Source organism: Lygodium microphyllum, chromosome 10 (genome assembly GCF_053477565.2).
Source record: "Lygodium microphyllum isolate KBCC chromosome 10, Lygodium_microphyllum_v1.1.10, whole genome shotgun sequence".
Lineage (NCBI taxonomy): Eukaryota > Viridiplantae > Streptophyta > Polypodiopsida > Schizaeales > Lygodiaceae > Lygodium > Lygodium microphyllum.
Window position 1 is genome coordinate 108,644,120 of NC_141144.1, and position 13,028 is coordinate 108,657,147.

The 13,028-nt window shown below is 42.4% G+C and overlaps 1 protein-coding gene across 2 annotated transcripts in view; it reads left to right on the forward strand.

The window, feature by feature from the left end:
* The window catches only part of LOC148030420 (surfeit locus protein 1-like), a 32,804-nt gene extending 20,495 nt beyond the window's left edge, over positions 1-12,309 (forward strand). The window contains exons 2-6 of one of the 2 annotated variants that reach the window (XM_087686737.1): positions 784-881; positions 983-1,266; positions 8,564-8,738; positions 8,832-9,121; positions 10,799-12,307. In XM_087686737.1, the coding sequence (XP_087542863.1) occupies positions 784-881; positions 983-1,266; positions 8,564-8,738; positions 8,832-9,121; positions 10,799-10,874 (923 nt within the window). In that variant the 3' untranslated portion in view covers positions 10,875-12,307. Of the gene's footprint in view, positions 1-773; positions 882-982; positions 1,267-8,563; positions 8,739-8,831; positions 9,122-10,798 lie in introns of both variants that reach the window. The other variant, XM_087686738.1, reaches the window with a different exon arrangement.
* The last annotated feature ends 719 nt before the right edge of the window (positions 12,310-13,028 follow it).

Sequence of the window (13,028 nt, forward strand, 5' to 3'; positions counted from 1 at the left end):
CAGACATCTTCATGAAGGCCTTTCGTTTGCCTCGATATCTCATCACATGCATCTTCTAGACCTCCATCCACTCTCAAGATTTGAGAGGGAGTGCTAGCAGTCATTGCATTTCTGCTGGTCATCTCTTGTTTGTGAGCCCTAGTCAGAGTTTGACAAGGCCCTTTTTGCCAGCAGTTGGAGATTTTGGTGGCTGTGTGGCTATTTATAGCAGCCTCCCAAGCATGCATTGCATTCATTCCAGCATTCACCCTCTTCTTCGTCATCATTCTTCTTCTCATCATGGCCTGTTCTTCTCCATTCCGGCTGCAGCACTTCAGCACCCTTACTGATGTCACATGTGGCCATCCCACCATGTGCAGGGGCTTCTCCTTTGTATGCAGGCTTTGTTCAGATCACTTTGTTTTCTGCTTCTGTTTCCCATTCGTTTTGTGTGTGTATGTGATTGCTTCCATTTGTGCACTCATAGTGAAGTATGCAGTCTAGCATCAAGTATGTCATTTTGAACTGGCCTAGCATTTTAGCACTTTGCTTCTCTCTCACCTTTCTGGTGGTGCACCCACTCTCCCCCAAACACCCCCCCACCAAAAGTGCACAGAGTGCTTTATAGCTCTGCTTGAGATTCCTGACTGTTACATGTACATAGTGCTGTTCAATTTGTTCAGTTTGTGGTTTTTCCATTTCTTCGATTATTCCAGTGCTAATGTCTTTATTAGATTTGCAGCGTGTCTTGTTTTTGCTTCATCGTTTCTTTCTATTCTCTCATTGTGAATTAGATCTTTGCAGGCAAGGAGAAACGGAGGTGGTCTGGGTTGCTTCTCTTTGTTCCAGGACTTGCCACTTTTGGTCTAGGTACATGGCAAATTCTTAGGTGGCAATGGAAGGTAAAGTTTGAACAGTGAAGTATGTAAAGGTGCCTAAGTTTTGTTACATTCCACTGCTTTATGGTCGTATAAAGTTCTCAACTACCATGGTCTGTGTGTAGGTCGAATTACTAGAGCATCAGCGAAACAGGCTTGCTGAAGAAATAATTCCTGTTCATTCGGCACTAGATTTGTCCTCTCAACATCGTTCTGCAAACAATGGCCTTCAGGAAGTTGAAGAAAACATGTTGCAGTCCTTAGAGTATAGAAGAGTTCAGTGTGAAGGAGTTTTTCTTGAGGATAAATCATTATTTCTAGGTCCTCGTGGACGCAGCAATCATGGGGTTACTGAGAGGGGATATTTTTTAATAACACCTCTAATTCCAGTATCAGACAATGGGCATAGGTATGTTTGCAGTTTTTCTGGTGTTTAGATATGAGATTTCCTTTTGCTGTTACCTTTGGTTTGAATTGCCCCTCAAAATGAAAGTAAGAAAGCAAATGCTGTGGGGAGAGTTTGGGAGGTGGGGAGGCAGCAAATGGGAAGGGAGGGTGGCGGGCCGTAGTGTCCTTATTTTAAAATAATTTTACATCCATTTTCCATCAAATGTGATCTTTTGTTGGCATATACAGTTTCATTATTGGATTGTGCAATCGTCTCACTGGCTGTATGACAAGCGAAGAAGCTTTCATTTTTGCTAACTTGGTAACGAAGGGAAGCTATCAATGTCCTAGTAAACATTCTCTCCTAAGGACAGGAGTCATGTCATTCTAGAACTGACGCATTGATATGCCATGAGCAGATTTTTGCTCTTTGCAATAAGGGCCGAATTTGTTTGAGCAAGGGAGGTTATGAAAGCATGTTCAACTATGTTAAGGATATCTTGGGCTGAAACGTATGTGACTTCAGATTCTAGTCAAAACATAGAGAGTTCAAGGAAAGAAAAATATAGCAAGTCCAAGGAAAGAAAGAACATACGTGACTCTAGATTCTAGTCAAATCATAGCAAGTCTAAGAAAAAGAAACATATGTGACTCTAGATTCTAGTCAAAACAAAGCGAGTCCAAGGCAAAAAAAACATAGGAGTCTATTAAAAAAAACGTACGTAACTCTAGATTCTAGTCAAAACATATCCAGTCCAAGGAAAAAAAAAACCTTTTACACTTAATAATTATAACTCATGACCCACATTAAACTTTTGTCACACCATTCAAACAAAAAGCCATATTAAGCTGAAATGTAAAGGTTGGAGATGAATTTGGACAATATTTAAATTTATACAATAATTAAATTTATATCAGCCACATTGTCAAAAAAATCATAGGAGCTTATCATGCCTTTTACTTAGCTTAACAACTTTTGCAAAAGAATCAAAGAGACATATTTTATGCCTCATTCCCTACAATTAGGTTGAGTGTGCATGTTGCACGTCATTATGTCGGCCACTTGGACCAGCCCCACCATTTTAGATTGGACTATTTCAACTTTCTTGCCGCAGTGCCCATGTGTTGTACAATTAGTTCTCATATTTTAGTTTTTTCCGTAGGAGCCCTAGCTTAGGAGCATTGTTTATTTTGCCATCATTCTAGCATTTATTTCTTTGCTGTCCACATTTTTGTTGCACTTGTCACCAAGTGGTGATACTTTTTGCAGTTGCTTTCCTTATTTACTTATATAAATATTTTATTTTTCTTTTTTTAGTTGCTGCTGCTTATTACCCCCAGAGTTCTCTTAGATTAAGCCGAGATCTTTGCATGACCAGAAGAGGCAGCCATTGGGACAAATTGGACTAATGGTTTGTCTGAGCCTTGGGACCAGATTGAATGGGCACTAAAGAATAGAATGCCAGTGTTTTGGGACTATGTGCTTAGCCACTGGAGATGGTGCAGGACAATGAGCTTGGCCAAGACAGAAGACGCACATGTGAGAATGCCCATGGAATAAAAGTCACTATAATTGAGCCACATTATACTTTTTGATGTGGTTGCAATGATAAAAATTGCTCAGAACAACTTGAGGAATGCAGGGGTCACCATCCCTAAAATTTAGGGAGTTACTATTTTTGGACCCCAGAATTTGTTCGTGTCATTATCTTCTTTTTTACACAAGGATTAATTCTTTGGTCTGTGTTGAGGTCAAATTTTGCACCGATCATGGAGAATTTTAGACTGTTTCTACTGGTTGCAATCTCTTATTGCTGGTCACATCCTCCCACTGGTAGCTCACTTCCAGTCCTTCCACTGCCCTTCCACCCCTTAAGGCAGATATTGCAGTTCGTGCTTCACACTGCCCTCACACCCTTTGAGGGGGACATTGCGGTTCGTGGTTCATGGTTGGTGACCTCTTCCTTCTTCAGCAAGGCACATTGGTATCCATGACTTCTTTACCAACAGATGACCAGACTGCTGGGTGCTCCTACTGTGGCATCACCGGACACACCACCAATGCTTGCCGATTTCGACCTTTGCTTCCCACCCCCCCGGAGTATATGCGTCTTCCACCAGGCACTCCTTGTGCCACCTCTCCTTTCAGGGCCACAGAAAATGTTCTACATCGGCTATCAGAGTACTATGCTCAAGGCAATAAGACGCATCCGATGCGTACTAAGTCCTTTCGAGCACATGGAGGATCGATTGGTGTTACGACCTCCTAGAGATCGTCGCAATGCCAGCGGCAATCTTCTCCCATCTATTTTCGGGAACAGCGGCTTCCACGACCTACGGATTTGCAGTCCGCTCCATCGAGAGACAGTGATTGTTTGATACTGTCTCCTTGTCAGTCTGCTCCTTCGAGAGACAATGGCTGCTCAACTCCTTCCTCTTCTTCGGCTACCTAGTCTGCTCCACTGAGAGACGGCCACTGTTGCCTACCTCTTGCTCATTTTGGGCCCCACCCTTCCCTACCCTCGACTACTCCGGTTCGAGAGGCTACCTCTGGGAGCTCTTCGGTACTCCAGATACTTTCTTCGGTACGACCGGTGATACTTCCTTCGTCATCAAACATTTCGGAGTCCGTGATCCATGAGTTTTTGGATTCCCTATCTACTTCAGAGGGGGATTCAGAGGGGGATGTTATTTCTTTGCCCTCAGAGGGGGCATCTACTTCTTGTTTGACTTCAGCAAGGGACCCCTCCACCTCCCACCTTAGAGGGGGAACCTACTCCACATGAAGTTCTTCACCCATCCTCTCCTTTATTGGGGTGGCTATCTTCGACTAGTCATCTCTTCTACTAATACCCAGGATCTTCATGTACCACCTGGATCGGAACCTCAGAGGTTCAGCCACGACTTGGTGACGAGGCCTTCGTATTCCTTCTAGCATGGATGCACGTAGCTAGTGGCTTCTCTCGCGAGGTTGTGTTTCGGGTTCTCCAATTCACTCAGTCTACTGGTCTTTAATGCAGGTTCCCTTTCCGGTGGAAATCTTGGATCTTAGGGATCCTCTACATCTTCTTCCTCCTCTTCTCTTCTTGCCTTGGTCACTTGGTCAGCATGGAGCCACCTCCCGAGATCTAGTACAGGCATATCCTTATGGTTCTCGGCCCACACAAAGTCCGACATTCCTCTTATGCATTGCATGTTTTCATCATCTTTGTACTAGGGCGCTTGGGCAAGTGAACAATTTCCCCACGAGGGACACTGTCCCCCTTCACCCTTCACCTGCAGTTTGCATTTTTTGCATTTCTGCGTTTTGCGTTTAGGGTTTGCAGCCCCAAAAAGGGGCGCCATCCTAGACTGACTGTGCCTATTTATAGGCCACTCTCTCATTCATTCCTCACAGTTGATTCATTCAGTCCGTCACCTCTTCTCTCCAGCCTCTCCACTACCCTCACACCCCTTCAGGAGGACATTGCAGTTCGTGGTTTGTGGCTGTCTTCATCATCTTCCTTGTGCTATGGCACCCTTGGTCCCTTTTATCACATTCACTCCATGATTCAGATCTTCATCATTCCATTCATCAGAGTTTCTTCTCTCTTCTCTTCTCTTCTCCATGTTTGCCGAGTTCACTCCATGTTCCTTCCCGCAAACCCTACTGTCTTGCTGGTACGTCATCTTTTGACATCATCTACAGTAATTTTGGAGCACTTTTGCATCTGCATTTTTGCTGATCTGAGGTTGGCTTGCTGTCCATGGGTTCATAGAGCCTGTTGTCATCAGAGACACGCCTGCATTTTGCTGTTCGGAGGTGGTTTTGCAGCAGGCGATATCATCATGACAGCTGTGGTTCCAGCATTCATAGGCCACTCTGTTGTCATACAGTCTCCTGCCACTGCCTGGAGTGCTGACATCATCATTGACATAGCCTGATCTGTGTTTTTAGCTGTTGGATCTGCATTTACTGCTGCCATCTTCACTGACACTATCAGACCAGTGGTGGATTGCTGCCGTGTTTTGGGGTCCGTCTTGAGTATGTCACACTCCGACATGCCACCTCTGCCCCAGTCCTTTGGATCTGCATTTACTGTTGCCATCTTCACTGACACTATTGGACCAGTGGTGAATTGCTGCTGTGTTTTGGGGTCCGGCTTGAGTATGTCACACTCCAACATGCCACCTCTGCCCCAGTCCTTTTGACACGGAGGTTGGAAGCACGTTGATTGTATCATTTGTATTCTTATTCATTGATTCTCATTCAATGTTCTACAGGTTATGTTCTATGGTGTTGCTGTATACTTTGCATTACCATTTCTTTGCAAAAGGATTGTTTAGAAGAGAGTCCAACATCGGAGAAGCATGAATGTAAGCACTATTGAGAAGAGTTCCCCAATTCAAAGCTCCTAGTTTTGTCTTGGAGGATGAAGAAAGTTCTTGAGGGAAAGTGTCATCTAAATTAACGTAATAATTAATCAATGTGACAGTTACAGAGAAATATTATTAGGTTCATATGGGGTCCAGGAGGCACGGCTAAATGCATACGTGAGATTGAACATATGAACATGGGCTAATGCCAATTAATGAATGGGGCTCAGGCCATTTTGTGTGTGTGAAGAGAGGCCAAAACCAAGTAAGTTGATGATGTGGCAGACGTACTAAACTTACTATGAGATTATTAAATTAATCATGAATAGTGTTGTGCCAAGGCTTGGTGGTTAATCAATAGCTCATTCCCATGTTTTCTCTCTCATGCGCTCTACTGAAGCCTCATTTCTGAAACAAACCAACAATCAGCTATAGGTTACCTTTACAATAGCACTAGGGTGCATATGATGACAAACCCTAAGTTTGACCTAAAATTCTCCCACCTTAACTAAAGTGACCACTATGGACTAAAGTTACCAAATTGATCATAAACAAACTAAAAGTATCAGAGAACTACAATGTCCCCTGTTGTGACTCAACGAGAGGGCTCACAATCAAGAGAGATGTAAACATATATAGCTAACAAGACCTTCAAACTTACATTTTCATCCTAGAAATTAGAAGTTATCAAATTTAGTGACATTTGTCTTCTAGATATCGATCTTAGTGCTCTCTCTGTCCAAATCATCAGTCCTCACAGAATAAAATTCCTTCATCACTCTAGCAAACGTGGGATCATGACAACCCACAATCCAAAACTCACCACTTCTCATCCATTGATAACCAATATGAAAAAGAAGCCAAAAAGCAAGCACATGCTATATATAGGGATAGTGCTAATGCATGTCAGGAAGCTTCTCACTCATCCTAGCTATTAATGTAGGTTGGGGGCTTACAAGCTCGCAAAAAAGCCTAATATTTTTTTTTGCAAATAAAATGTGGCTGATTATATTACTCAAAGAAACTGATTACAACGGAGTGCTCATGCTCAACAGACTAGTTGGAGCTGATGTAGAAACACAAATACATCATGAATACAAGCCTTTCAGGGCGGTTTGGGGGGAATGGGGGCAAGAAGGGGGGTATATCGCCATCTGGGGCTGCCTGCTTGCATCACAAAAAACAGGTCCTGGCCGCCCCAGGTATGCATGAAGTGACCACCGAGCTCCTGACGAGCCCTGGACTCACCCTGCACCTGATCCCAACGGCCGCGGAGGGAGTGGATGATGGAGGTCCAGAGCTCAGCTAGGGTCGCCTATGCTTAAAGTCTCTCTCCACCAAAAGTCTCCTGACACCGCGCCTTCTAGATATGCCATCCAGTAAGACTCCCTATGATCTCCCATACCTTAGAGCGGTCTGCTGTGGGCTCCAGTACCTGGCGGATGGGTAGGGCCTCCAAACCAACCTCTGTGCATGACCCTGTCTCAATGATGAATATCGTGCCCTGCATCCCGGCCTCATACAGAAGGTGACAGCCCTGGCTGATTGTCTGCCAGCAGAAAGCTCCCTATGAGATACATCCAAGGCTGGGTGCTGTACGGCGGAGGATGCGGCATGCTCCTCTCCACACGAGCTGCGCCTCCTCACATGACCAAAGGCAGTGCTTTGGGGTTTCCAGAGGCTGCTGTGTGCAACGCTTACAACCTCCCTCCTTTTGCATCTGGGCAAGTCAACTTCCCACGGCCAAGCCTCCATGTGCCACCAGCCATAAGAAATACGATACCCTCCTTGGCCTCTAGCTATCCCATAGGCGGCGCTAGAAGGTCCGTTGGAACGGCTCCGTGATGCTGTGCTTCGCCCAGTGCCTGCTACGTGACGGCGCCCAATCCATATCCTCCTGCATTAGTACGTGTCTGCCAATCCTGGCAGTGTACTCTAGGAACCTTGGTGGCTTCATGGTGATTGCAGCGGTCGGCCGTAGCCACTCTCCTGGATCCCACTCCAGCTCATCAAGTGGTTTGCCCTCCCAGATCCAAAGGCGCCACTCCCTGAGCTCCTTCCAGAAAACATAGGGGTCCAATCGCCATGTCCTCCCTTGAAGGCCCACCACCCGAATCCTCCTCCATGAAAGGGCAGCTATCCCCTCATCCTGCTGCCCTCTGTCAAGGGCCAGACGCCCCCCCTCCTGAACGGTGAAGAAAGTCCCTTGCAAAAAAGCCTAATATAGCAAGTGACCCCTTAGTATTATGCTCATTTGGCCACAAACATAGCTGTAAGTTAAAGCAATTAGGATTCCCTTTCTTGTGGACACAGATGTAGTACATGTGGTCCATTCATCTTTTCACCACTACTGTAAGCCTAGCAAAAAAACTGTTTTATTGTCTAAGTGTGTAATTATTTTCTCTTCTGCTATAAAGGGCACCATCAAAGTCTCCTAGCTGTTCAATGCCATTGCTTGAACTTATCTACCACTTAAAATGATCCTTCCACTTAGCCGAAGACCAACAGAAAAGGTGTAAAGCCAGCATCACACTTCACTGGAGTCCTGTAAGACTACCTAATACAAGCAACTGCAAATCCCAAGTTTGCCCCGATACTCACTACAACCAGGGTTGGACACCTTAAGCCAAGAAACAAATGAATATCTCATTATAAACTTCAATAGTCCCTTGATTGAGGGTCACAACTGGAGATATGGACACCCATTATTTATAACAGTATTTACTCTATCATTGCATACATGAAGCTAGGCTTGTATTTTTTAATTCTGTGAAAACTTTTTGCCTTTGCTTTTGAAAGCTTGATTATTGATTTTCTCAATGCATACTAGTGATCAAACTGAATGTTCTGGTTCACATTGCATTTGTATTTACTTCATTGTTCTGTTTTGTGTGTGTAAATTTGCATTTTTTGGATGGGATACTATGCAGAGTAAGTGATTTATTCATGAGATTTTTTGCTAGTTTGCAGGTCCCTGTGCTGGTGAATCGTGGCTGGGTTCCTGGAAGCTGGAAAGATGCTCCTTTGAAACAGAAATCAAAACCTAACATCAAGCCAGATAGCTTATCCAGTGAAAAGGAGAAAGAGAAGGGGTTTTTTTCTTGGCTCTGGGGCATGAAACATGAAAATACAAAGGAGGTTGTGGCAGCTTTTTTATGGTGATAAGATAAAACTCTCTGAAAAGTGATTCTCTTGAATTTCCCTTATAGAGCTATCCACCTGTTTTGTCAGGTTTCAGGTACTAAACCAGATACAGTTACGGTAGTTGGTGTAATCAGAAACAGTGAGAATCCCAACATGTTTGTACCATCAAATGAGCCCAGATCTGGTCAATGGTTTTTTGTGGATGTTCCTGCAATGGCTCGAGCTGTTGGCTTTCCTGTCAATACTATTTACATTGAAGCTTTGCAAGGGGAGAAAGATGTTTTTAAGGCCAAAGAATATCCACTTCCTAGAGATCCAGATACACTTGTTCGCTCCTCAGTCATGCCTGTCGATCATATAAGTTATGCAGTTACATGGTATGCTTCTAAGTCAATATCTGGTTTTCTATTGATGTGTAGCTTTTTGTGATTTTTAATGTTGTGTTTTGTGTGCCTCTAAGCTCAGTGAATATGTTTGCCTGGAGAAAACTTTGCTTGCTTTTGAAAGGCATTCCTGCATGTATTAGTGGATTATTGCATGTGACGTGTATGCAGTATGGAGTTTTATACTGTGCACAGACTGTTTAAGGGAGCATGAGGGCATATGAGGGTGGTAGAGGACAGGGCATTTTCTCAAGAATAAAGTTCTTGTGGGTAGGGACATTGTTACTTTCTTCATAATGTTATCTCACATGCATTATTGGAGTTTTGGATGTGATGTGTATATAGTATGGAGTTTTGTACTGTGTGGAGTGTTCAGGGAAGCATGAAGGCATTAGAGGACAAGGCAGTTGGGCAAGAATAAAGTTCTTGTGGGTAGGGAGGGACATTCTTACTTTCTTCAGTGTTATCTAACTCAGTCATCACTACAGCCATCTCTGTTATGCTGCCACTACTGCGGCACAGTCATTGATTTGTTTTTGGGTCATTTTCTGGGTTCTGAGACTACCATTTATGTAGATCAGTTGTTACAAACATTTGGCTTGAATATATGCATCTGTGAATACATGTATTTGCATAAGTTAAATAATCTAAAGACGGTATGTGACTTCCATTAGTACTGTGGCTTGATAATACAGTGGAAAATGCAGAACTAGAAAGACAATCCCTGCATAGTTTTTATAGGTTTGGTTGACCTGCAGACTTAGAGGTGTCTCTGTGATCTGCATTACCTACAGAGTGTCATTTGCAGGATTTAAGCAATGATGCCAATTAACTGATGATACCTCCCATGACTTTCCTCTGGGAAGTGTTTTGCACAAACATTGTTATTTTTGTGTGGCATTAGAACTCCTAATGGAGTAGGGAGGTGTAGGATGTCCTTGTGTCAAGTTTCCCAAACCTGCTAAAATCACTCGTGTAGGAAAGCAAAATATGGACAAGAATTTTACACATCACCCTTGTTTCACTGAATCTGATTGAGAGAACTCATCAAACTTTGATGATCCATCTACCAAAATGTGCTCCCAACATATAACCAAATTCTTCTTTCCATTGTAACTTCTGACCCTGGAAGCCACAATGTATTCTTGGTTCAAGACTGCACCAATGCTGGCAAGCTGATGCTTTCTCCTTCTTAGCATCCGTTTTTATTAGACCCTTGAAAATAATAGGAAACAAACAACTGGTGCTTCCGTAGTTCTTGAAGAATTCTTAGATGCTCATTTGCTCATCTTTACTCTTGGAGTAAACAATTATATCGCTGGAAAGTGCACCTGCATACTCTCGATTGATCGTAGTATCCTATTGATAATCCTCTTAAAGTAGCTGGGGCATCCGTGAGACCAAATGCCATTTAATATAGTCTGAATGTACCTCTGAAATGTGACTCATAGTTATCTTCAGGAGTAACCCTCATCTAATTGTATGCACTCTGATAACTAGACATTCTGAGCAAACTTGTCGTATGGCCTCAATGCGGTAATGTAGTGCAACCAATTCAAATTAATGTTATTGATTTGTACCAGTAAAATTTTGTCACGCTGTTTGTACAGTTCAGCTTCCAAATTTGTGTAGTGCTAATGTTTGCATGTACACTTGCTTGTATCCTTCTAGGTATACCCTTTCTGTTGCAACCACAGTCATGGCATGGAAAAGACTTCAGAAGGGTGTCTCGGGTATAAAGAGATAACAACTTGCAATGGAATAAGATTTTGAAGCAGAACTTTTCCTTTCTTGGTGGGCAGATAATGTTCTATTGTGAGTACTTTGATGTTGAAAGTTTGTCAAGCAGATCTTATGCTTGCTTGAGGTGGAAGGATACTGTTTTGGTGTGGGCAGTTGGACCGGTTAGTAATGGAAGTGAGATCAATTGAATGAGTGAGTAAAACTTGCCTTCACAGTGGATGGTTTTTTTAGTATAACCGTTGAGGGATTGCTGATAGATGGGGAACATTTTGCTGGCATGGAAGTCACTGTCCTCATTTAATACTCTAATTCAATCAAGGATTTTAATAAAAATAGTCAGTCTAATCTTGAGTAATTTTGATATGCTTGCTCTGGGAAGGATCTGTGCCCTCAGCATATTTGCATGTCCAGTACTGCCTGCATCAAATTTGCATTCCTTGTATGTGCCATTCATTTTATGTATAAATGGTAACAACACTAAGCAACAAAGACTTGAGATCACAGGACACTTGCTCGTGGCAAGATGTATGTTCTCAGCATCATTTGCATGTTCAGACATGCCTAGTAAGTTAAAGATATGTGTACTGAGAATTGAGAAGCTGCGGTTTCAATATCTTATGTAGTGTCTATATCAGCAACTGCGGTTAGAGATAAAGATGTTTGGAATCCTCGTCCCATGATGAAAAAGTTGAGCAACTACTCTTTCCTCTTTTCTTCTTTGGTGGGCTAACTCCTAATAGTCCTTAATAATGCGACACTTGTGCTTGGAATAGAAAAGTTTCTTCTTATCATCGTGGTTGCTGGTTTCTGTAGAATTTTATGTAGAATCAGCCGAGAGTTTGAGCCACCAGCAAAGGAGGCCTTTTCCTTGCCTTTTGATCACATGCACAAAAAATTTGCATGATTGGTTATACCCATTATAGCATGACTTTGTTTGATTATTCTTCTTACATGCAGTAAAGTCATCAAATTATGAGGGTAACGTTGTGACTCATCATGAGGCAAAGTGTATACTATAATAAGACCTTCACAAAGTATATCCATTGAGTCATCCTCATTCACATGCTCAGAGTTCAACTGTTTATGCAGGTAAAGCTGGTTGTCTCAAGACACTCCATTGAGATTAATGAGAATAGCCTGAGTCAACTTGGCAGTTTTCATGTGAGGTATAATTACTCTTCTACCAGTTAGGACATTATGTGCTTCATTACATACTTGGAGACTAGAAACTATGAAGTCCACTTGGCAATTTTCATGTGAATGTGAGGTATAGTTGCTGTTTTAACAGACTCACAGTACCCTCCAACATGCTCATTTAGGCAATAGTTGGTGGTTTGCTCAAGAAATGAGGTATAGCTTCGTATTTGTGATATTCCATTGAAATTTGGCGATGAAATACATTTCACATTGTAGAGAATCCGTTAAGCTTGTCCTCATTAGTACGTAATATATTGGATGATCATTATTCTTGTGCATCTTGATATCTTAAATGAATTGCTGAAGTACTCAAAGGGACAACACTAAAGTATCCCTAAAGCATTGAAACAATGCTTCTATGTTATCAAATATAAGGTGGTTTAGAGCAAGAATTGACTATCCTAACAACCTTAAGGAAGTGTTTGCAACAATTAGAGATTATTGGTGTGATTATACAAGAGTTGACCATCATGATGTACCAATGCCATTGACATATGGATAGTATTAATCGTTGGATATGTTGCAAAAAACACTTGAAATTTTCTTATGGATTCCGAACTAGGTTCGCAGCATGGATTTTTGGCAACAAAGGTTGTAGTAACGGTGACTATATAGTCTAAGTCCACCTCGAAGGGCATGACAATTTCATGTGGTTTGCACCTATATGGAAAAAGATTGTAGGAGGGGGTGTTGGAAGCGTGGAGGAATGATGTTGATGTTAGTCATTGAAAAAGTGATGAGAGTAAAACAAGAGTGCAATTAGTGTGAAAGCAGGACAATGCTCACAACTTTGCTATAAAGATCATCATGAAAAGGAAGAGCAAAATAATACACAAGCTTAGAATAAACAAGTGAGATGTATGTATAAGCTTGAGGGACAAAGCTTTAGAGAGAGAAAACTTGGGCAATATTCACCTATCACTACAAATTATTTAGGGCTTTCATATCCAATGTCAACTAA